General features: G+C 58.0%; 1 protein-coding gene across 3 annotated transcripts; it reads right to left on the minus strand.

Annotated features, from left to right (window-relative positions):
- Positions 1 to 448: 448 nt before the first annotated feature.
- Positions 449 to 14,623, minus strand: TGFA (transforming growth factor alpha). Of its 3 annotated transcripts, XM_054175202.1 has the most exons (6): positions 14,519 to 14,623; positions 7,383 to 7,457; positions 2,639 to 2,762; positions 1,357 to 1,506; positions 643 to 752; positions 449 to 554 (listed from the first exon to the last, which is right to left on the minus strand). In XM_054175202.1, exons 1-6 carry the CDS (start codon positions 14,547 to 14,549, stop codon positions 547 to 549), a joined length of 498 nt encoding a protein of 165 aa, XP_054031177.1. In that variant the 5' UTR covers positions 14,550 to 14,623; the 3' UTR covers positions 449 to 546. The 3 variants fall into 3 exon arrangements, with proteins under 3 accessions (XP_054031177.1, XP_054031176.1, XP_054031175.1); XM_054175201.1 differs by having other exon boundaries at positions 545 to 752; positions 7,383 to 7,436; XM_054175200.1 differs by having other exon boundaries at positions 545 to 752.
- Positions 14,624 to 23,809: the final 9,186 nt, after the last annotated feature.

Consider the following 23,809-nt stretch of genomic DNA (forward strand, 5'->3'; position numbering starts at 1 on the left):
TAAAACACCCCCAAAAAAAGGAAAACTAAAATCAGGTAAAGCAAACCCAAAAGAAAAAAGCCCCAAAGCACCCCCAGTTTGCCCCCAGTTGCCAGGGTTTAGCTCCGTGGAGAGGGCAATGCCCAGCTGCCATCTTTGGCAAGGGTTTTGGGGGGGGGGGAAAATAAAGGGGGCAAAATCCCAACCAAACAGATAAATAAACAAACAAAAAAACCCACCCCAAAAAAGAGAGGAGAACTAAAATCAGGCAAAGCAAACCCAAAAGAAACAAAGTCCCAAACCACCCCCAGTTTGCCCCCAGCTGCCAGGCGTTGGCTCTGCAGCGTGGGCAATGCCCAGCTCTGGGTGCTTGCTGCCATCTCCCTTGGCAAGGCGAGATGGGGAAGGGGGGGAGGCAGGAAAAGGGGGCCAACCCCCCCCCAACCCCCCAAGGAGGAAACCAAACCCAAAGGAAAGCCCCAAAGCAGAGGGGGAGATGCTGTGCTGGTCCTGGTGTGGGCCTCCCGGGGTGGGGGGGGCGGTGGTGGGCACCCCCCCTTGGCTCCGTCAGACCCCTGTGGGGAAGGGGATGAGGGGAGCATGGTTACACCCCGGGGGGGCTGGTGGGCAGCGTGCCACCCTGGTGCCCCCCAGGCCCCTTACCCGTCTCAGCGTGGCAGCAGGAGGTGCCCCCTTTGAGGAGCCCACCTGGTTTCTCCTGGGCACCCATGGGTGCCCGGCACCACTGGCACCGCTTCCGCAGCCGGCAGCAGCTGCAAGAGAGTAGGGTGGGGACCGTCAAGGGCTGGGGTCCCTCACGCCTCCTTGGCTGGCATCCAGCCCCAAATTGAGCCCTGGACCCCCACCTCATCCCCTGACCCCCCAACCTTCTCCCTCTGCCTCACCCCCTGACTCCCAACCTTCTCCCCACACTCACTCTAAGAGAGTAGGGTGGGGACCGTCAAGGGCTGGGGTCCCTCACGCCTCCTTGGCTGGCATCCAGCCCCAAATTGAGCCCTGGACCCCCACCTCATCCCCTGACCCCCCAGCCTTCTCCCTCTGCCTCACCCCCTGACTCCCAACCTTCTCCCCACACTCAAAGAGAGTAGGGTGGGGACCGTCAAGGGCTGGGGTCCCTTACCCCTCCTTGGCTGGCATCCAGCCCCAAATTGAGCCCTGGACCCCCACCTCATCCCCTGACCCCCCAGCCTTCTCCCTCTACCTCACCCCCTGACTCCCAACCTTCTCCCCACACTCACTGTAAGAGAGTAGGGTGGGGACCGTCAAGGGCTGGGGTCCCTTACCCCCGCTCCTTGGGTGGCATCCAGCCCCAAATCGAGTCCTGGGCTCCCCCCCCAGCCTCCTCCCCACACTCACTGTATGAGGACGCAGACGCCGATGAGCAGCACCGAGGCCACCACTGACACCACCACCAGGGCAGTGATGGTTTGCTTCTTCTGGTTGGCAGCCACCACGGCCAGGAGGTCAGCGTGCTCACACCGTGTGCCCACGTACCCAGAGTGGCATCTGCAGGGGCAAGGGGGGGGACAACAGAACGGCCATCAGCAGCACCCTGAGGGCCAGTGGTGAAGAGCTTCGGGGGGGATGAGGAGCCCTTGAGAGGCTGGGGGGGTGAGGAACCATCTGCTTGAGGAATCAGTAAGTTGGGAGAGGAGGAACCATCTGGTTGAGGAATCATCAATAGGTTGGGGGGTGAGGAGCCCTTGACAGGCTGGGGGCAGGGCAGGAACCATCTGGTTGAGGAACCATCAAGAGGTTGGGAGAGAAGGAACCATCAACAGGTGAGAGCTGCCCCATCCCTGGCACCATCCCAGGCCAGGTTGTTTGGGGCTCTGAGCAACCTGCTCTGGTTGGGGATGTCCCTGTTGGCTGCAGGGGGGTTGGAGTGGACGACCTTAAAGATCCCTGCCAAGCCAAACCATTCCATGACTTGATGGTTCTAGGAGCATTAAGGACCACAGGTGGGGAAGGACATCAACCTTGCCTGAGGACTAGGGGTGTGGAAGGGCATCAGCATTACCCTGAGGACCACGGGTGGGGAGAACTTCAGCATCACCCAGAGGGCCAGGGACAGAGGGGAACATCAGCACCACCCCATGGCACAGGGATGCAGGAGAGCCTCCAGCACCACCCCATGGCACAGGGATGCAGGAGAGCCTCCAGCACCACCCCATGGCACAGGGATGCAGGAGAGCCTCCAGCACCACCCCAAGGCACAGGGATGCAGGAGAGCCTCCAGCACCACCCCAAGGCACAGGGATGCAGGAGAGCCTCCAGCACCACCCCATGGCACAGGGATGCAGGAGAGCCTCCAGCACCACCCCTAGGCACAGGGATGCAGGAGAGCCTCCAGCACCACCCCAAGGCACAGGGATGCAGGAGAGCCTCCAGCATCACCCCAAGGCACAGGGATGCAGGAGAGCCTCCAGCATCACCCCAAGGCACAGGGATGCAGGAGAGCCTCCAGCATCACCCCAAGGCACAGGGATGCAGGAGAGCCTCAGCACCACCCCAAGGACCAAAGAATCCTCTTGGATCCCAGCAATCCCAGGTTCAACAGCTCCAATTCTGGGGGATCCCCCCAGGGGGAGCTGTGAGGGCCCTGCCCAGCCTGGAAGCTCTCACCCCCAGCACTCACACACACGCTGGCTTCTCCTCCTGCACCAGGAAGCGGCAGGTGCCGTGGAAGCAGAACTGGCTGTGGGAGTCAGGACAGTCGTTGAAGTGGGACCTCACCGCCGCTGCCACTGGGGGACCTGGAGCTGGGGGAGGACACAACAAAACCAGGAGGGAAAAAAAAAACATCAGTGAGGTTTTTGGGGTCACTTCCCAGGCTGGCAGCTACCCAGCTGGCACCACCTGTGGGTTGGGAGTTGCAGTTTAGGGCTGGCTGGATTTGGTTTGGGAGGGACTGTTTAGGGTGTCAGGGAGGGATAGGACTTGGGGGGGGAATAGAGCAAGCCTAGAAGTGGGGAGATTCAGATTGGATGTGAGGAAGAAGTTGTTCCCCAGGAGGGTGGTGAGAGCCTGGCACAGGTTGCCCAGGGAGGTGGTGGAAGCCTCATCCCTGGAGGTGTTTGCAGCCAGGCTGGAGGTGGCTGTGAGCAACCTGCTGTGGTGTGAGGTGTCCCTGGCCATGGCAGGGGTTGGGACTGGCTGAGCCTTGGAACTGGGTGGCCTTGAAGGTCCCTTCCAACCCATTCTATGAATCTAGGAGGAGGAGAAGAGAGTTAAGTGCTGGAGGGGCTGCTGGAGCCTGGGGTTGGAACTGGATGGCCTTGAAGGTCCCTTCCAACCCATTCTATGAATCCAGGAGGAGGAAGAGGGAGTTAAGTGCTGGAGGGGCTGCTGGAGCCTGGGGTTGGAACTGGATGGTCTTGAAGGTCCCTTCCAACCCATTCTATGAATCCAGGAGGAGGAGGAGGAGGGAGTTAAGTGCTGGAGGGGCTGCTGGAGCCTGGGGTTGGAACTGGATGGCCTTGAAGGTCCCTTCCAACCCTTCCTATGAATCCAGGAGGAGGAGGAGGAGGGAGTGAAGCGCTGGTGGGGCTGCTGGAGCCGTGCTGGGGGTGCTGTTTCCCATTATCCTGCCCTGGTTTGAATTATCCTCCGCAGCAGAGGAGGGGAAGCAAATATCCTGCTCGGGGCCGACCCGGGAGCGAGGCACATCCGATGGCTGTCGTTTCAAAGCCACCTCAAGTTCCTGTTGCTGGGGATTTATGGCAGGCCTGGGGGGGGGTAATTAAACCCAGGGCTGCCAAACGCTTCGGGGTTTGCCAGCAGATCGCAGCTGCGTGGGGAGACCCCACCTGGAGCTCTGGGTCCAGGTCTGCAGCCCCCAGCACAGGAAGGATCTGGAGGTGCTGGAAGGTGTCCAGAGAAGGGCCACGAGGAGGAGCAGAGGGCTGGAGCTGCTCTGCTGTGAGCACAGACTGAGGGAACTGGGGTTGTGCAGGCTGGAGAGGAGAAGGCTCCCAGCAACCTAATTGTGGCCTTCCAGTATCTGAAGAAGAAAAGCTGGGGAGGGACTTTTGAGGGTGTCAGGAGGTGATAGGACTGGGAGGGGATGGAGCAAAAGTAGAAGTGGGTGGATATAGACTGGATGTTAGGAAGAAGTTGTTCCCCGTGAGGGTGGTGAGAGCCTGGCACAGGCTGCCCAGGGAGGTGGTGGAAGCCTCATCCCTGGAGGTTTTTCAGGCCAGGCTGGATGTGGCTGTGAGCAACCTGCTGTGGTGTGAGGTGTCCCTGCCCATGGCAGAGGGGTTGGAACTGGCTGATCCTTGAGGTCCTTTCCAACCCTGACAATTCTATGACTGGGTTAAGAAAGCCCTCCAGGAGCATCCAGTCCAACCAGCAACCCAGCACCACCCTGGCCACCAAACCATGGCCCCAAGTGCCATGGCCACAGGCTTATGGAACACCTCCAGGCATGGGGACTCCACCACCTCCCTGGGCAGCCTGTGTCAATCCCTGACCACTCCTGCAGGGAAGATATTGTTCCTCATGTCCAACCTAAACCTCCCCTGGGGCAACCTGAGGCCACTTCCTGTTCTATCATCTGCTACTAGGAGGGAAGAGACTGCCCCCCACCTCACCCCAGGCTTTCAGGGGGCTGAAGAGATGGCAAGATGGAGTCAGTGGGTTTGTGGTGGGATGGTTGGAGGTGCTGGAGCTGGTGGCAGCCCCCTCCAGAATCCAGGAGCTGGGATTGGAGCTCTGTCAGGAGCACTGCTGCCAAAACCCACACCTCAGTGCAGACCCCACCAGGAAAATTCCCTCCCCAGGGATGACTTTATCCCAGGAGAGCTCAAATTCCTGCCTCTGGCCTTGGTGTCCCCCAAATCACCTTCTTGTGGGGTTTAGCCCCCAAAGCTAAACCCTAAACTCTGCCACTGGCCCCCACCAGCCTGAGCTCTGAGTCCCCCCTGGCCAGGGGAGCAGCAGAGGGCTGCATGTCCCTTTGCCCCCTACCAGCACCACAGCCTGACCTGGATCCAGCATCACAGCCTGGGATCCAACATCATGTCCCAGGATCCAGCACCATGTCCTAGATCCAGTGCCACGTCCCTGGATCCCACACCACATCCTAGATCCAGTGCCACATCCTAGATCCAGTGCCACATCCCTAGATCCCACACCATGTGCCTGGATGCAGCATCATGTCCTAGATCCAGTGCCACATCCTAGATCCAGTGCCACATCCCTGGATCCCACACCATGTCCTAGATCCAGTGCCATATCCTAGATCCAGTGCCACATCCCTGGATCCCACACCACGTCCCTGGATGCAGCATCATGTCCTAGATCCAGTGCCACATCCTGGATCCCACACCACATCCCAGATCCAGTGCCACATCCCAGATCCCATGCCACCTCCTGGATCCCATACCACATCCTGGATCTAGCACCACATCCCAGATCCCACGCCACCTCCTGGATCCCATACCACATCCCTGGATCCAGTACCACATCCTAGATCCAGTGCCATGTCCCTGGATCCCACACCACATGCCTGGATGCAGCATCATGTCCTAGATCCAGTGCCACCTCCTGGATCCCATACCACATCCTGGGATGCAGTGCCACATCCCAGATCCCACACCACATCCTAGATCCAGTGCCACATCCCTGGATCCCACAGCACATCCCAGGGCCCAGCACCACGCCTGGGGATGTGCTGGGATGCATTAAGCCTCGGCGCTCTCCAGCTGCTGGCCACATTGTGCAGCTGCCTCCTCTGCTGCTGCCTCCTCTGCTGCTGCCACCCGCACAGGCCCTGGCCCCCACCTCCCCAGCTGGCACTTGGAGCAGCCCCTTGCTTCCAGCTGCCCTGCTTGGGCACGAATCCATCAGGAAGAGGGCTGGGAGCACCCAGCTGGCAGCGGTGCCAGTGTCAGCAGCACCATTTCCTCCCTGGCTTCCCAACCGCTGCCCCTGGAAGCATTTTCCAGTTCCCCCCCTCCAGGCCCCCAACCCCCCCCCAAAAAAAGAGGTTTTTTTTTGTTTTCCCAGCAGTTGGCACGTCCTCAGCCCCGGTGCCACGCTGTGCTGTGCCAAGCTGTGCCATGCCAGCCAAAGGCTCTTGGCTGCCCTTTGTGCTGCTCCCATGAATGAGGTGATTGAGCGGGAGCTGGCGTCAGGCACCGGCAGCTTCCCCTTGGGGTCAGACAGAGACCCAGGGCTGCCCAGCGTGCCCAGGGCACCAGTGCCAGTTTAGTGACACCCCCCCCCCCCCATCCACCACCACCCTTCAAGCCACCCCAAGCTCTTAGCTGTGATGGTGCCAAGCTGGGAGCAGTGGCTGACCGACCCCCCTCCAGGCTCTGCTGCCATGCAGTGGCACCTGGGCAGGCTGCAGAGCTGGGGGAGAGGAACCTGATGGAGGGCAACCAGGGCAAGGGCAGGGTCCTGCCCCTGGGGAGCAACAACCCCAGCCCAGGCAGAAGGGAAAAAGCAGCTGGGAGTGCTGGGGGACAAGGAGGTGCCCAGGAGCCAGCAATGTGCCCTGGTGGCCAAGAAGGCCTCAATGGTGTCCAGCGGGGCATGGAGAAGAGTGTGGGCAGCAGGGCAAGGGAGGTTCTCCTGCCCCTCTGCTCTGCCCTGCTGAGGACACAGCTGCAGCCCTGGGTCCAGCTCTGGGCTCCCCAGGTGCAGAGGGACAGGGAAGTGCTGGAGAGAGTCCAGGGCAGGCTGGGAAGCTGCTGAGGGGCCTGGAGCAGCTCTGGCAGCAGCAAAGGCTGAGAGCCCTGGGGCTGAGAGCCTGCAGAAGAGCAGCCCCAGAGGGCAGCTGAGCAATGCTCAGCAAGAGCTGAAGGAGCTGTGGGGGGCAAGAGGCTGGGGCCAGACTCTGCTGAGTGGTGCCCAGGGCCAGGCCAAGGGGCAAGGGGCACAAAGTGGCAGCCAGGAGGTTCTGTTTGACCAGGAGGAGAAAGTTGTTTGTTGTGAGGGTGCTGGAGGCCTGGAGCAGGCTGCCCAGAGAGGTTGTGGAGTCTTCTGGTGTGGAGAGCTTCCAAACCCACCCCAGGCATTGTGCTGCTGGGCAAGCTGCTGGGGGTGCCCTGGTGGGGCAGGGGGGGTTGGACTGGGTGAGCTCCAGAGCTCCCTTTCCAGCCCTACCATGCTGGGATCCTCCAAATCCAAGGGGCACCAGAGAAGTCCTCACCACAGAGCTCCATTTCCCAGTTTTCCCTCAGGGATAAAGCACCTCTGGGGGTCAGAATTCCCTGAGCACCCCTGGGGAGGAGGACAGGAGAACATCCCTCCAGCTGATCCAGCACAGGCTTGGTGTGAGGATGGTTGACCCATGCCCACACTTTGCTCCTGGTTCCTGGCCAGGTTGGCACCGTGGCCACCCCACAACCCCTCCCGGGACGGATACTCACCGCTCCAGGGGGCCGTGGAGTTCTCCAGTGCCTGGCACACGGCAAGCAGCACACCTGGGGACAGCCAGAGAGGGGCTGGGGGTTAGAACACAGCTCAGAGTGACCTGGGGCTCCGGTGCCATGCTGCTTGACAGGGCACCTCAAAGGCATGCCAGCCCCCTTTCCCCATTTCCTGCACGCTGGCAGCAGTGCCAGTCCCTTCTCACAACACTGGCAGTGATGCCAGTGATGCCCCCCACACCGGCAGGGATGCCAGCCCCGTCCCACCATTCCCCCCACACCGGCAGGGATGCCAGCCCCTTCCCACCATTCCCCCCACACCGGCAGGGATGCCAGCCCCTTCCCACCATTCCCCCCACACCGGCAGGGATGCCAGCCCCGTCCCACCACACCGGCAGGGATGCCAGCCCCGTCCCACCATTCCCCCCACACTGGCAGGGATGCCAGCCCCGTCCCACCACACCGGCAGGGATGCCAGCCCCTTCCCACCATTCCCACCACACTGGCAGGGATGCCAGCCCCTTCCCACCATTCCCACCACACCGGCAGTGATGCCAGTGATGCCCCCCACACCGGCAGGGATGCCAGCCCCTTCCCACCATTCCCACCACACTGGCAGGGATGCCAGCCCCTTCCCACCATTCCCACCACACCGGCAGGGATGCCAGCCCCGTCCCACCACACCGGCAGGGATGCCAGCCCCTTCCCACCATTCCCACCACACTGGCAGGGATGCCAGCCCCTTCCCACCATTCCCCCCACACTGGCAGGGATGCCAGCCCCTTCCCACCATTCCCACCACACTGGCAGGGATGCCAGCCCCTTCCCACCATTCCCACCACACCGGCAGGGATGCCAGCCCCGTCCCACCACACCGGCAGGGATGCCAGCCCCGTCCCACCACACCGGCAGGGATGCCAGCCCCTTCCCACCACACTGGCAGGGATGCCAGCCCCTTCCCACCACACTGGCAGGGATGCCAGCCCCTTCCCACCATTCCCACCACACTGGCAGGGATGCCAGCCCCTTCCCACCATTCCCACCACACCGGCAGGGATGCCAGCCCCGTCCCACCACACCGGCAGGGATGCCAGCCCCTTCCCACCATTCCCACCACACTGGCAGGGATGCCAGCCCCTTCCCACCATTCCCCCCACACTGGCAGGGATGCCAGCCCCTTCCCCCCGACACCAGCAGGGATGCCAGCCCCGTCCCACCACACCAGCAGGGATGCCAGCCCCGTCCCACCATTCCCACCACACCGGCAGGGATGCCAGCCCCTTCCCACCACACCAGCAGGGATGCCAGCCCCTTCCCACCACACCAGCAGGGCCATGTCCATGCCACCCATGCTCTCCAAGAAGCACTGGGCACCCAGAGCAGTTTTCCAAAGGGTAACAACCCCCTGAGCCATCAGGTGGCACAGCCTGGCCAGATCCTGCCTGCTCCCACAGACCCACTGTGGGCACACAGCTCAGGCACTGCCATGCTTCCCCCAGCCCCATGCCCTGCAAAATGGTGCCCAACCCATTGCTGCTGCTCTTTGGGCACCCCCAGGCTGCACCCTGGTAGCTGGGTGCAGGCACTGTGGGCACCCTGGCACTGTGGTGCAGGCAGAGCTACTCTGTGCAACCCCCAAGCACAGAGGGGGCTGCAGGTCCAGACAGGCTCCTAGATCCCACACCCTCCCCCCCAAGCCATGCCCTGTATGAAGCAGTGACCCCCCCAGAGCTGAGAGGCTTTGCTGGGTGGCTCAGCCCCAGGGTGTGGAGGCAGATGAGGCCAGCAGCCCCTTGGCTGGCCCTGACCCAGTTTCTCCCATGGCTTTAATCAACTCATGCAGAAGGAGACCAAGCAGCCCTTGGGCTCTGCAGCCCCAGTAACTCCCCAGCACCAACTGGTGGCTCTGCTGATGGCAGCAGGGGCACACAGCTTGGCTGCTCCCCCCCCCACCATTCCCCACGCTGCCACAGACCCCCCTCCAAGGGGTTGTCCTCATCAGAGGTGTGCCCAGCTCCTCCCAGCCTGGGGTTGTTCTTCTGCCCACCGGTGGCTCATGGCTGGGAGATCCTTTGCTCTCTGGCCCCGCTCCTGCTGGTGCCCAAGCTGCCACCTCAGTGTGCCACAGAAGCCACCTGCTGGGATGTGGCTCACCCCTGGGTCATGGGGAGGCTCTGTCACCTCCCCCAGCATTCCAGCTTGTCCTGCCAGGACCCTGCTCAGCTCTTCTGGGGCCTCTTCCCCACTCCTCTCCTCCAGCAGGCACAGTGTTGGCCAAGATGTGGCTCACCCCTGTGTCATGGGGAGGCTCTGTCATCTCCTCCAGTAATCCAAGCTTGTCCACCCTCCAACCAGGACCCTGCTCAGCTCTGCTGGGGCCTTTTCCCCACCACTCTCCACCAGCAGGTACAGTGCTGGCTGGGATATGGCTCACCCCTGTGTCATGGGGTGTCTCTGTCACCTCCCCCAGCATTCCAGCTCCTGCCAGGACCCTGCTCAGCTCTTCTGGGGCCTCTTCCCCACTTCACTCACTGGTCAGAGCCCAGCTTGCCCTCACCTCATCCCTGGTCACTGCTCCACCTCCCCCTCACTCCTCAGCAGTGGTTTTACATCTCCAGCACCAGCTGAGGGCTCTGGTGACCTCCCCAAGAGCCAGCATGGGGACATCAGGCACCTTAGGGAGACATGGAGCATCCATGGCCTCGCTTTGCCAAACCAGGACTCCCCTCCAAGAGAGCAGGACTGCCCTGAGCAGATGAGTTTTGGCAAGCCCAGCCCAGCCCCACTCTCAGACTTTCATCTCTCCAAACCTGCAAGATCAAATCTGGTGCCATCTCCAGCTGGATTCTGAAGCCAGGTTGCCACCTCCCAAACCCATCCATCCACCCACCCACCCACCCATCCATCCCTCCCTCCCTCCCCTGTCCCCAGTGTTATGTGATGGTCTTCTTGCCACCACCCTGAGACAGAGAAGCCCCTCCTGAACTCACCATCTCACCTAGGAGACCCTCAGTTTCCTGATGGACCCTCCCCAAGCCCTGCTGATAGACCAACACCCACTTACTGACACCATTAGTGTCCCCAACCCAACACTAGTCACCAGCTGCTCCTTCTCTACCACCAGCAAGTGGCTCAGCTCCTCTCACCCCCAAGGACCCCCCAAGGCTGTTCCTCAGGAGCTCCAGGGTTATCCCTGGGCTTGCTCCCTGCCCCAGGTTCTCTCCTAATCTGCTCAGCTCAGATTTTCCCCTCAGCTTCATGGATCAGCCCTTGGCAGCCAACAGGTCCACGTGTGTCAGGCAGGAGGAGGTTCCCCTTGCCCTGGGACACCATGGAGCTGGGACCTACCTGGGCTGGAGGCCAGGAGCACCAACCATGCCTGGACTGGGGGTTGGGAAACCTGTGGCTTGACCTTCTGAAATGGGCAACCAGCAGGACCAGAGAGGTCCAAAGCCACCAAAGCAGCAGGGAGCAGAGGGGAGCTGGGTGTCCCCAGACTGAGCTGAGGAGGCAGCAAAGCAGCAGGGAGCAGAGGGGAGCTGGGTGTCACCAGACTGAGCTGAGCAGCAGCAGGGAGCAGGGGGGAGCTGGGTGTCCCCAGACGGAGCTGAGCAGCAGCAGGGAGCAGGGGGGAGCTGGGTGTCCCCAGACTGAGCTGAGCAGCAGCAGGGAGCAGGGGGGAGCTGGGTGTCCCCAGACTGAGCTGAGCAGCAGCAGGGAGCAGGGGGGAGCTGGGTGTCCCCAGACGGAGCTGAGCAGCAGCAGGGAGCAGAGGGGAGCTGGGTGTCCCCAGACTGAGCTGAGCAGCAGCAGGGAGCAGAGGGGAGCTGGGTGTCCCCAGACTGAGCTGAGCAGCAGCAGGGAGCAGAGGGGAGCTGGGTGTCACCAGACTGAGCTGAGCAGCAGCAGGGAGCAGGGGGGAGCTGGGTGTCCCCAGACTGAGCTGAGCAGCAGCAGGGAGCAGAGGGGAGCTGGGTGTCCCCAGACTGAGCTGAGCAGCAGCAGGGAGCAGGGGGGAGCTGGGTGTCCCCAGACTGAGCTGAGGAGGCAGCAAAGCAGCAGGGAGCAGAGGGGAGCTGGGTGTCCCAAGACTGAGCTGAGCAGCAGCAAAGCAGCAGGGAGCAGGGGGGAGCTGGGTGTCCCCAGATGGAGCTGAGCAGCAGCAGGGAGCAGAGGGGAGCTGGGTGTCCCCAGATGGAGCTGAGCAGCAGCAGGGAGCAGAGGGGAGCTGGGTGTCCCCAGACTGAGCTGAGCAGCAGCAGGGAGCAGAGGGGAGCTGGGTGTCCCCAGACTGAGCTGAGCAGCAGCAGGGAGCAGAGGGGAGCTGGGTGTCACCAGACTGAGCTGAGCAGCAGCAGGGAGCAGGGGGGAGCTGGGTGTCCCCAGACTGAGCTGAGCAGCAGCAGGGAGCAGAGGGGAGCTGGGTGTCCCCAGACTGAGCTGAGCAGCAGCAGGGAGCAGGGGGGAGCTGGGTGTCCCCAGACTGAGCTGAGGAGGCAGCAAAGCAGCAGGGAGCAGAGGGGAGCTGGGTGTCCCAAGACTGAGCTGAGCAGCAGCAAAGCAGCAGGGAGCAGGGGGGAGCTGGGTGTCCCCAGACTGAGCTGAGCAGCAGCAGGGAGCAGAGGGGAGCTGGGTGTCCCCAGACTGAGCTGAGCAGCAGCAGGGAGCAGGGGGGAGCTGGGTGTCCCCAGATGGAGCTGAGCAGCAGCAGGGAGCAGAGGGGAGCTGGGTGTCCCCAGACTGAGCTGAGCAGCAGCAAAGCAGCAGGGAGCAGAGGGGAGCTGGGTGTCCCCAGATGGAGCTGAGCAGCAGCAGGGAGCAGGGGGGAGCTGGGTGTCCCCAGACTGAGCTGAGCAGCAGCAAAGCAGCAGGGAGCAGGGGGGAGCTGGGTGTCCCCAGACTGAGCTGAGCAGGAGCAAAGCAGCAGGGAGCAGGGGGGAGCTGGGTGTCCCCAGACTGAGCTGAGCAGCAGCAAAGCAGCAGGGAGCAGGGGGGAGCTGGGTGTCCCCAGACTGAGCTGAGCAGCAGCAGGGAGCAGAGGGGAGCTGGGTGTCCCCAGACTGAGCTGAGCAGCAGCAGGGAGCAGGGGGGAGCTGGGTGTCCCCAGACTGAGCTGAGCAGCAGCAGGGAGCAGGGGGGAGCTGGGTGTCCCCAGACTGAGCTGAGCAGCAGCAGGGAGCAGAGGGGAGCTGGGTGTCCCCAGACTGAGCTGAGCAGCAGCAGGGAGCAGGGGGGAGCTGGGTGTCCCCAGACTGAGCTGAGCAGCAGCAAAGCAGCAGGGAGCAGAGGGGAGCTGGGTGTCCCCAGACTGAGCTGAGCAGCAGCAAAGCAGCAGGGAGCAGAGGGGAGCTGGGTGTCCCCAGACTGAGCTGAGCAGCAGCAAAGCAGCAGGGAGCAGAGGGGAGCTGGGTGTCCCCAGACTGAGCTGAGCAGCAGCAAAGCAGCAGGGAGCAGAGGGGAGCTGGGTGTCCCCAGACTGAGCTGAGCAGCAGCAAAGCAGCAGGGAGCAGGGGGGAGCTGGGTGTCCCCAGACTGAGCTGAGCAGCAGCAGGGAGCAGAGGGGAGCTGGGTGTCCCCAGACTGAGCTGAGCAGCAGCAAAGCAGCAGGAAGCAGGGGGGAGCTGGGTGTCCCCAGACTGAGCTGAGGAGGGAGGTGGTGGCTGCACACCCACCCAGGGCATGTTTGACAGGGAAGGGGAAGGAGGAGGCACCTCAGGGTGGTCATGCCAGAGCCAAGAGGGCTGGAGAGGAGCCAAATCCAGCTGGCCAAGACTTCCCTGACCCCGAGCACTGTCAAGAGCCCCTTGCCCACCACGGTGGCCCTGCCTCATCCCACCAAACCCAGCTCAGCCGTGGGTCACCTCCACAGGACCACTCCCGCTAGAAAAGACCTTTCCTGCCAGCACCAAAGCACCACCCTGGGGGTGCCAGGAAGGAGCACCCACATCCCAGCTCTCCCAACTCCCCAGCCACCGAGTCTCCAGGCTGGGAATCATGTTGGGATCTTTCCCATCCCACCCCAGCATCGCCCAGCCCCAGCCTTGCCTGACCCCCTCCCTGGCCGTGACAGGACGCCCCTGAGGTCCAGTCCTTTTAATTAGCCTCTCGCTAATTAATCCCAGAAGGAAGCTGGAGGGCTCGTTCCCTACATCCAAGGAGCCCTTGGGCTGCCTCTCCTTTCCTTTGCCTCCTCACCAGCATTCCCACAGGCGTGGAGCAAAGAACTTGGCCATGGAACGGAGCCAAAATAATTTGGGAGGATTTATGGAACAAGAGGGGATCGATTCCCGACCCCCCCTAGCCCCTTTCCAACCCCTTTCCACCCCTCCACCCCTTCCCCTTTCCCAGCCCAGAACATACCACCACACCTCCCCCCTCCGCCCCCCTTTCAAATTCCAGGCTCTTTAGGGATGCTGGGGCTGGACGCTAGGGAAGGTTGGGGGAGTGGGGACCCTGTTTCCATACACCCCCCCCGCTTCTTCCGGAGCCCTCTCCTCAGGCTGGAGATGTGGCTGGAGCCCGGAGCCGCTCGGGGCAGCGGGCTCGGGGTAGCGGGATACTGGAGCTTGGGGTACCGGGAATCAGAGCTCGGGGTGCCGGGGTAGTTGGTACGAGGATACCGGAGCTTGGGGTACAGGGGTACCAGGAGAGCAGTTACTGGGGTAATGGAGCTCAGGGTATCGGGATAGTGGGTACCGGAGCTCGGGGTACCGGGATAGTGGGTACCGGAGCTCGGGGTACCGGCTACGGAAGCTGGGGATACCGGGAGAGTGGGTACCGGATCTCTGGGGTACCGGGACAGTGAGTACCGGGGGACTGGAGCTCGGGGTGCCGGGTACCGGAGCTCCGGGGACACAGAGGTAGCGGGTACGGGGCTACCGGAGCTGGGGGTACCGGGATAGTGGGTAGGGGGGTAGTAGGTACCGGCGTAGCAGAGCTCGGGGTACAGGGGTGCCGGGGTAGGCGGTACCGGAGCTCGGACTACCGGGATAGTGGGTACCGGAGTAGTGAGTACCGGGATCCCGGAGCTCGGGGTATCGGAGTAGTTGGCACCGGGATACCGGAGCTGGGAGTATCGGGGGAGTGAGTACTGGAGGGTCCCGTCCCCGTCCCGTCCCCCCGCTCCCCGCACCTACCGATGGCCAGCACGGCCGCCGCTCCCGGCATGCTGGCGGAGGGTCCGGGGGGCCGCGGAGGGGCCGGCGGTAGGTGGCGGAGCCGGTGGCGGGGCGCGGAGCAGCGCGGCGGGGCGAGGGGCGGCTCCGTGCCGGCGGAAATGGGCGAGGACTCGCCGCCAGCCACTGCGGCCCCGGGGCGGAGCCAGCGCGGACCCGCCGCCGCCACCGCCCTCCCCGGGGGCCCCTAGACCCCCCTCCGACGCGGGCCGCCCCGGGTCGCTCCGGATCCCCTCCGGATCCCCCCCGACCCAGGGCACCCCGGATCCTCCGGAGCATACCCGAGAGCCTCCTTGGCACCCGCCCCAGGTGTTCCCCGTGGCATACCGGACCCCCTCCGGACCCCACCTCGGATCCCCCCCAGTCCTCCCCGGATCCCCTGTGGCTGTTCCTCCCACAAGGGATGGGCACAGCCCCCACCCCACGCTGCTGACCCAAGGGGGGAATCAGCCCGGGGTGTCTCAGGGTCTCCCCCTGGACACCCCCCGGGACCTCCGGGCATCCCCTGGTGCATGCCCTGGTGCATACCCCTCGGCTGTGCAACCTCCACAGCCCCGCGGGGTGGGGGGAACCAGCTCGGGGAGGTCTCAAGGTCTCACACCGGACACCCCCCAGGACCTCCCCGAGCCCTCTGGGCATCCGGCACACCCCCGTCCCCCCCGGAGCTGCTGGCCCTGGCCTATGGCCCTTCTTCCTCACCCCTTACTCCTTCCTCACTCTTTCTTCCTTGCCCCATCCTCATCCCTTCTTCCTTCCCCCTTTCTTGCCCCTTCCTCACCTCTTCCATACCCTTTCCTTGTCCCCTTCCTCACCCCTTGCTCCTTCCTCAGTTATTTCTCCTCCTTCACCCCTTCCTCATCCCCCTTTCCTGGCCCCTTCCTCCTTCCCAACCCCTTCCTCGCCCCTTACTCCTTCCTCACCGCGGTGCAGCCCACCCCCACCTCCCTGAGCCCAGCCTCTGTCATCCCCAAATCCATAGGGGCCGAACCCAGGTTCCCTTTTGGAGGGGTCGGAGGGGTGGCACACGGGATTGGAGGGTGGCACATGGAGCGGGGGGGAGGCACACAGGACTGGGGGTGGCACATGGAGCCGGGGGGGCGCAGCACACGGGGCTGGGGGTGGCACATACCAGTGGAGCCACGGGCACCACAGACCGAAATCCAGCCGGTGCCAGCACATCTCTCACAGCCCTTGGAGGATAACCCCCTGGGACTGCCTTAGAAGCCTCCTGGGACGGGGTTTGGCCTCCCAGGTGAGGGGCACGGAGGGGCCAGCGTGGTGGGGGTGCGGGTAGAGGACCCCATCGTACATCCCCAGTGCTGGGAGCCCTCCCACCTTGCCGGGGCTCTGCCACTGTCCCCGCGGGAGCTGCTCCCAGCCCTGCGGTTGGAGGCTTCCTGGCGTTCCCAGGTGATACCATCTCACCTTAGCACTTGAAAGCAGCTCTTTGAAGGGGCCGGCAGGCAGCTGCTCCCGTTCCCAACATCCCAGCACCCACTTTGGCCCCAGAGGTTCAGCACAGCAGCGCCCCCCCCCCCCCCCCCCCCCCCAAATCCCACCGGAACCCCACTGTGAAGGAGTGTTTGCTCTGGAGGCTGCTCAGACACTGTGCTCCATCTCTTGGGACACCCCAGCCCAAGCCTCCCAGCCTCTGGGGCTTGTCCCCAGCACCCCAACCCTTCACACAGAATCACTGTGGTTGGAACAGACCTTCAAGATCACTGCTCCTGCACCCTGAGGAAGGCACAGCCCTTGGAAAAGGCCTTCAAGATCACTGCTCCTGCACCCTGAGGAAGGCACAGCCCTTGGAAAAGGCCTTCAAGATCACTGCTCCTGCACCCTGAGGAAGACACAGCCCTTGGAAAAGGCCTTCAAGATCCAATCCAACCACTGCTTGTGCACCATGAGGAAGACACAACCCTTAGAACCAAGGTCATACTCCACTGTTGTAGCCCAGGGTGTCTGTGGCTATGGGCAGGGCTTCCTACTGTCCCCACAGAGGGTCACCAAACCCCCTGGTGAGTCATTTTGCAGCTAAGTGAAAGAAGAACAACCTTGGAGACTACCCTGGTGAGGGCAAGGCTGTGTTGTTCCCCTGGTTCTTGGCTTCCACCTCCCTTTCCCGGGATGCCAGCCTGGATATTTGTCAATAGAAGGTTCCTGCGGCGCAATCCTCCTCCCACCCCTGCGGTGATTCACTGGGGGAAGCTGCCACCAGAACTGGAATGGTGGTGGGGCCAGAGGAGCTGGCAGGGAGGAACAGGAGCAGTAAGGCCAAAGGAATTTGGGGATGATCCTGAGTCCCTCGAAAGCCGGCCGGGAAGCCACAGGCAAGCGCTTCCCTCCCAGGATGAGGAAGTGGTGCACTGCTGTAACGGAGCAAAACCCAGCAGATTTGGGGTTGTAGGGCACAGGGAGGGAACTGGGAGAGGCTCTTCTGGATCAAAGGGACAAATTCAGCTGATTTCTGTGGGTTTTTTTCTTGTGTTTTGTTTCTTTTGTATTTGTAACCAGTTGCAGTGGAAGACCAGGAGCAATCCCACAGGAGAGCAGCATGGAATGGCTTGGGTTGGATTGAGTTGGGTTGGGTTGAATTGGGGTGGGTTGAGTTGAGTTGGATTGAGTTGGGTTGAGATGGGTTGGGTTGGATTGAGTTGGGCTGGGTTGGGTTGAGTTGGATTGGTTTGAATTGGGTTGGATTGAGTTGAGTTGGATTGGTTTGAATTGGGTTGGATTGAGTTGAGTTGGATTGGATTGAATTGGGTTGGATTGAGTTGAGTTGGATTGGTTTGAATTGGGTTGGATTGAGTTGAGTTGGATTGGATTGAATTGGGTTGGATTGAGTTGAGTTGGATTGGTTTGAATTGGGTTGGATTGAGTTGAGTTGGGTTGGATTGTGTTGGGTTGGGTTGAGTTGGGTTGGGTTGGGTTGGGTTGGGTTGGATTGAGTTGGGTTGGATTGGATTTAATTGGTTTGCGTTGGGTTGGGTTGAGTTGTTTTGGGTTGGGAAGGACCAGTAGGGGAGGTCTACTCCAATAGCTTGTCTCTGATCAATGAAAACCCAGTAAGAAGCATACAGAGATCTGGTCCAGGTCACCTACAAGCACCTCTCACTCTCTGCCAACAGACTTTGTGTCAGCTGCATGTGGGCATTCCCAGTACCCACCAGCAGCTCCAGAACCCACCAGCACCCCTGGCAACCACTGGCAGTTCCAACACCCCCTGGTATCCTCACCACCCACCAGCATTCCTGGGCAGCCACTGGCATCCTCAGCACCCACCATCACCCCCAGCAGCCACTGGGTGCCCCTGGCCAGCCAGGCACTGCTGTGGGAGCACTGGGCAGGGGCACAGCTATGCCCATCCCCACTCCAACTGCCCCCAGCCCCAGCTCTGGGGTCTCTTTTCACACCCCCACAGCTCCTGGCTTGTTTCCACCTGCAACCAGCAGCCCCTGGGGACTGGGTTTGCCCCATTCCCAGTTGCTCTATGGATCTCCCAGGGAATGTCCCAGGGGCTGCAGCTCTCATGGATCTCCCAGGGAATGTCACCAGTGGGTGCCACCATTCCTTCCATCTCTCATGTGCGTCCCCCAAGATCCCTTCAACCATCAAATGTTCTGATGTGGCAGTGAAAAAAAGAGAAGGAAAAAAAATGAAAATGAGAAGAAAAGGGGGGAAAAAGGCAAAAAAAGGGGAAAAAGTGAAAAAGAGGAGAGGGGAAGGGAAGGGAAGGAAGGGGAAGGGAAGGGAAGGAAGGGGAAGGGAAGGGAGATTCAGAGGGGAGAGGAGAGGAGAGGGAAAAGGAAAGAAAGGGGAAAGAAAAAATGGGAAGAAAATAGAAGTAAAAATGGAGAAAAAATGAAAAAAGGTCAAAAAGGGAGGGAAAAAATGAGGATAAAAAGGGGGAAATAAAAGAAGAAAACGGATAAAAAGAGGGGGGAAGAGGCTAGAAAGGAGAAAAATAAAAACGAAAAGAGGAAAGGGAAAAAAGGCAAGAGGAAAAAAGAGGAAAAAAGAAGGGGGAAAAGGGAAAAAAGAAAGGGAAAGAAAGGAATAAATGGGGGAAAAGCACAAAAAAAGGAGATAAAAAAGGGGGGAAAGGAAGAAAGATTTTAAAAAGGAAAAATAAAGAGGAGAAAAAGAGGACAAATAAAAAAGGAAAAAGGAGAAAAAAAGAAAGAGAAGGAAAAAGGGGAAAAAGGCAAAGAAAAAAGGGAAAATATTAAAAAAGGGGAAAATGGGAAAAAAGGAAAAAAGAAAAAAAATGAAGAAAAAAAGGGAAAAGAGGAAAAAAGAGAAAACCAGGAAAAAGGGGAAAATATTTTAAAAGGAAGGAAAAAATAAGGGGGGAAAAAGGGGGACTAAAGAGAGAAAAAAGTGGGGAGGGGGGGAAAAAGGAGGGAAGGAAGAAAAAGTGGGGGAAAGAGGATTTAAAAAAAGGAGAAAATGGGGAAAAAAAAAAAAAAAAGAGAAAAAAACCCTAACCCAAGGATCCCCCAAAACCTTCCCCACCCCCGACCCCCCCTCCCTCCCCGTTCCGTGCCCCGCAGCCGCTGGGTAACAAGGGGGCTGTGTGCCTGTGCCCGGCATAAAGCCTCTGCCCGCTGTTTATCTTGGATCGGACCGCTGAAAAATTAGGAAAAGGGAAAACATCTCCCTCCCGGCACCCGCCCCTCGGCACTCCCCAGGACCTCCCCTCTCTCCCCCCCTCTCCGTTCCACTGTGTCGTGTCGCCCCCCACCTCCCCCCAAACTGTCGTCACCGGGCTGGGGTTTGGCTCTTTTGCTGCGGTTGAACGCAAAAATCAATCAGCTGGGGGCAGCCCCGCAAGGGGGCTGGAGCCGTTGGGAGGGAGGTTGGGGGTGGGAGTGAGGGGGTCGGGGGGGGTGGTCATTCCCTGCCCCACTCCTTCCTCCCCTTCCCCCCCCCCCCCCCCCCCTTCTTAATTAACGGTCTGGGGATTCATCAAATCCCATGGTCCGCATTCTGCCCTGCGTTGGGTGAGACCCCAACCTGGGATGCTCAAATCCCCGCACCTTAAATGTTTTGGGGGGCTCCTGGGGGGTCATTCTGTCCCCTCTCTTACCCCTCCTCTCTTTCCCCCCCTACCCCGCGTTTAATTTCTTCATCTTTAGCTTGAGGATTCACCAGATCTCCTCAAGGTCCCCATCCTGCCCTGGGCTGGAGGTGTCCCAACCCTGGGATGCTCCAATCCCTGCACCCTGAATATTGTGGGGGTGGTGGTCTTGGGGTGTGTGTGTGTCCCGTCCCCCTCCCCATTTATTTTCTTCATCTTTAGATTGAGAATTCATCAGATCTCCTCAAGGTCCCCATCCTGCCCTGGGCTGGAGGAGTCCCAACCCTGGGATGCTCCAATCCCTGCCCCCTAATTGGTGTTTTCTTGCGGGGGGCTCCCATCATACTGGACTCAAATCATTCCCCGGCCCCCCTGCCCCCTCTCCAACCCGGGGCCTTTCTGGAGATTTTTCCTGGCTTTATCTTGCAGGCTCTGGAGTTGTTGGGGTTTTTTTTTGCTGCCAGCTCCCAGAAAAAGGCTCTTTCATAGCCGGGATTTTGGGATTCCCTCTCCCTCCTCCCCACCCTCCCCCCTGCCCGCTCGGCCCCGTCGAGGTCCCTTTGATTCCGAGAGCTTTCCAAGGGTGGTTTTTTTTTCCTTTTTCTTGTTTTCTTTTCCTTTTCTCCTCAAAAATCGCCAAGGGTTTGTGCTTTTCCCAGCTCTTTGCCTTTAGCTCCTTACTGCTGGGGCTTTTCCTCGCCGAAAATCCCTCCGCAAATAAAGGGATTCGGGGAGCTAAAGGTCAAATTTGGGCACTGAGATGAAAGGATTTGCTGGGGTGGGCTGCGGGCTGCCGGCTGCGGGTTGGGGGAGGGCGAAGGTGGAGGAGTTGGGGGTCAGGTGGTCGCCCAGTTACTTAATCAGCCATTTATTTACCTATCTGTGGATTAATTTAATTGCCTTACTCCTTTTCCCACTTGATAAGCTCCATTTTAATTCATTTCGAGTCACTCACTCACTTTGGTTTAGTCCTCTAGCAATTTTTAGCCCTTTTTGGGGCATTTTTGGCCCTCTTAGGGCAATTTTTAGCCCTTTTTGGGCATTTTGTTTTAGCCATTCGCTCGGTTTTGAACTCATTTAGCCCCCTCGGCTTTCTCTGCTTTCATTCCTCGTTAGCCATTCGTGAATTGATTTTTGTTTTGGTGATGCAGCCAGGAAGTGTTAATTTCTTTTCATTCATCGTTAGCCCTTCATTATTAGTCCTTGTTAGGGAATTAACGACTTCTTTGGGGCTTTCCATGTCCGTTTTCATTGGGTTTATTGACTTAGCTAATTAGTTAATAATTAATTAAAAGAAATGGCTAATCAATTATGGATTTTCCAGCGATTTTTCCCTATCCTTTTTTTCTATCATTTTCCTCTTTTCCCTTCGTTTTTATTAATTGATCACATTAAAAGCAATTAATTTTGAGTGATTTTGCTTCTCTTTAGCCATTGGCTACTTTTCAATTCATTTATTAATTAATTCTATTTTTTTTAGTTACTTTTACTTCTTTTTAGTCATTTATTGATTCTTGTGGCCCTTTGTATATTTAAATGCATTTTTTACCTCCTGTTTAGTCATTTATTGATATTTTTTTCGGGGCGGGGGTGTCCTTCCTTCATTTTAATGCATCTTTAAGGCATTTGGAGTCGTTTTGTGCCCTCATTTTGAGTTAATTTATTCATTTTTTGTCCTGCATCTATTCTTTCTGCTGATAGGATAGGATAGGATAGAGTAGAATAGAATAGGATAGGATAAGATAGAATAGGATAGATAGGATAGGATAGAATAGAACAGGATAGGATAGAGTAGAATAGAACAGAATAGAATAGAATAGGATAGGATAGGATAGGGTAGAGTAGAACAGAATAGGATAGGATAGGATAGGGTAGAGTAGAACAGAATAGAATAGGATAGGATAGGATAGAATAGAACAGGATGGAATGGAATAGAATAGGATAGGATAGAATAGAACAGGATAGGATAGAGTAGAATAGAATAGAACAGAATAGAATAGGATAGGATAGGATAGAGTAGAACAGAACAGAATAGGATAGGATAGAGTAGAACAGAATAGAATAGGATAGGATAGGATAGGATAGGATAGGATAGAGTAGAACAGGATGGAATGGAATGGAATAGAATAGAATGGAATGGAATAGAGTAGAATAGAATAGAATAGACCAGACCAGGTTGGAAGAGACCTTAGAGATCATCAAGTCCAACCTATCACCCAACACCACCTAATCAACTAACCCATGGCACCAAGCACCTCATCAAGTCTCCTCCTAAACACCTCCAGTGATGCTGACTCCACCACCTCCCCGGGCAGCACATCCCAATGGGCAATCACTCTGTGTAGAACTTCCTCCTAACCTCCAGCCTAAACCTCCCCTGGTGCAGCTTGAGGCTGTGTCCTCTTGTTCTGGTCACCTCCTTTTTGCTCCCTTTATTGAGCCCTTTTTGAGTCATTGATCCATCCACTGCGAGACCATTCAGTCATCGAAGCACTTTATCAATGTCTTGAGTCAACTCTCCGCCCATTTATTGATTTATTCACTTCCAGTCCTCCAGTCACTTTTCTGAGTCATTGATTTCTTTGTTATTATATTTTTTTTAGGGATGATTCTATTTGAGTCAATTTTGGGATGAACTGATTGATTTTTAAGGCAATTTTGGGAGTAATTTAGTCTTTTTTTGGGGGGGGGCGGGGGCGTAATCTATTAATTTTCTTGTTAATCGATCACTTTGCAGCCATTTCTCTCTTCATTATTCCTTTTTCAATTCCATTTCTTCACACCCCCCCCCCCCCCCCCCTATTTCTGGCTTCAGTTTGGATGATTTTTTTTCCTATTCAAAAATATATTTATTCACTAAGAAATTCCATGTATTGATTATTTTTTTAGTGAGGTAGCTATTTCTCCTTAATTCATTGAGTGATTCCTGTAGCTATCCCTCCTTGATTCATTGATTCCTGTAGCTGTCCTTCCTTAATTCACTGAGTGAGTCCTGTAGCTATCCCTCCTTAATTCATTGAGTCCTGTAGCTATCCCTCCTTAATTCATTGATTCCTGTAGCTGTCCCTCCTTAATTTACTGAGTGATTCCTGTAGCTATCCCTCCTTAATTCATTGAGTCCTGTAGCTATCCCTCCTTAATTCATTGAGTTAATCAGTTAATTCAAGTGCAAATTTAATGGTATGATTAGTTAATGGAATAATTATTTCGTGGAACGGTTTTTAATGGTTTTAAAATGCAATCTCCTCTCCCTCTCCCTCTCCCCTTCTCCCTCTCCCTCTCCCCTTCTCCCTCTCCCTCTCCCCTTCTCCCTCTCCCTCTCCCTCTCCCTCTCCCTCTCCCTCTCCCCTTCCCCCTCCCCTTCCCCCTCTCCCTCTCCCCTTCTCCCTCTCCCTCTCCCTCTCCCTCTCCCTCTCCCCTTCCCCCTCCCCTTCCCCCTCTCCCTCTCCCTCTCCCTCTCCCTCTCCCTCTCCCTCTCCCTCTCCCTCTCCCTCTCCCTCTCCCTCTCCCTCTCCCTCTCCCTCTCCCTCTCCCTCTCCCTCCCCCTCTCCCTCTCCCTCCCCCTCTCCCTCTCCCTCCCCTTCTCCCTCTCCCCTTCTCCCTCTCCCCCTCTCCCTCTCCCCCTCCCTCTCCCCCTCCCTCATTTCACTTCACTAGTGTTTAATTGAACTCAGATTCAACGGAATCCTCCTTTCATTTAAGTCAAAAGTTCACGGAATTGTTATTTCATGGTGTTAAAATGTAAGCACTTTTCCTTTGCTCCAATCGACAATGGAATCATCATTTCAGTTAAAATGGGATGGAATCCTTCTTTCCACGGGATCATTTCAAAACGCAGTTCCTTTCAATGGGACCATTTCCCACGTGATTCCTGTTTAATTTAACCCTTTTCAGTGCCCTTCTTTTCAACGGAATGATCTTTCTTTGGAGGTAGTGACTCTGACTCTCATTTAGTTTAACTGCAAAACGCTGGTTGAATCATTGTTTAATTAAGTAGGTTTAAGTTTACTCATTTTTTGGTGTGCATTTAATCGAGTCATTCTTTAATTGAACTTAAAATGGACTTGAATTATTATTGACTGGATTTATTATTGACTGGATTTATTATTGACTGGAATTATTAGTTAATTGTTAATTAATTTAATGATTAGTAAGTTATTATTGAATGGAAT

This window comes from Dryobates pubescens, chromosome 31 (assembly GCF_014839835.1).
Source record: "Dryobates pubescens isolate bDryPub1 chromosome 31, bDryPub1.pri, whole genome shotgun sequence".
NCBI lineage: Eukaryota > Metazoa > Chordata > Aves > Piciformes > Picidae > Dryobates > Dryobates pubescens.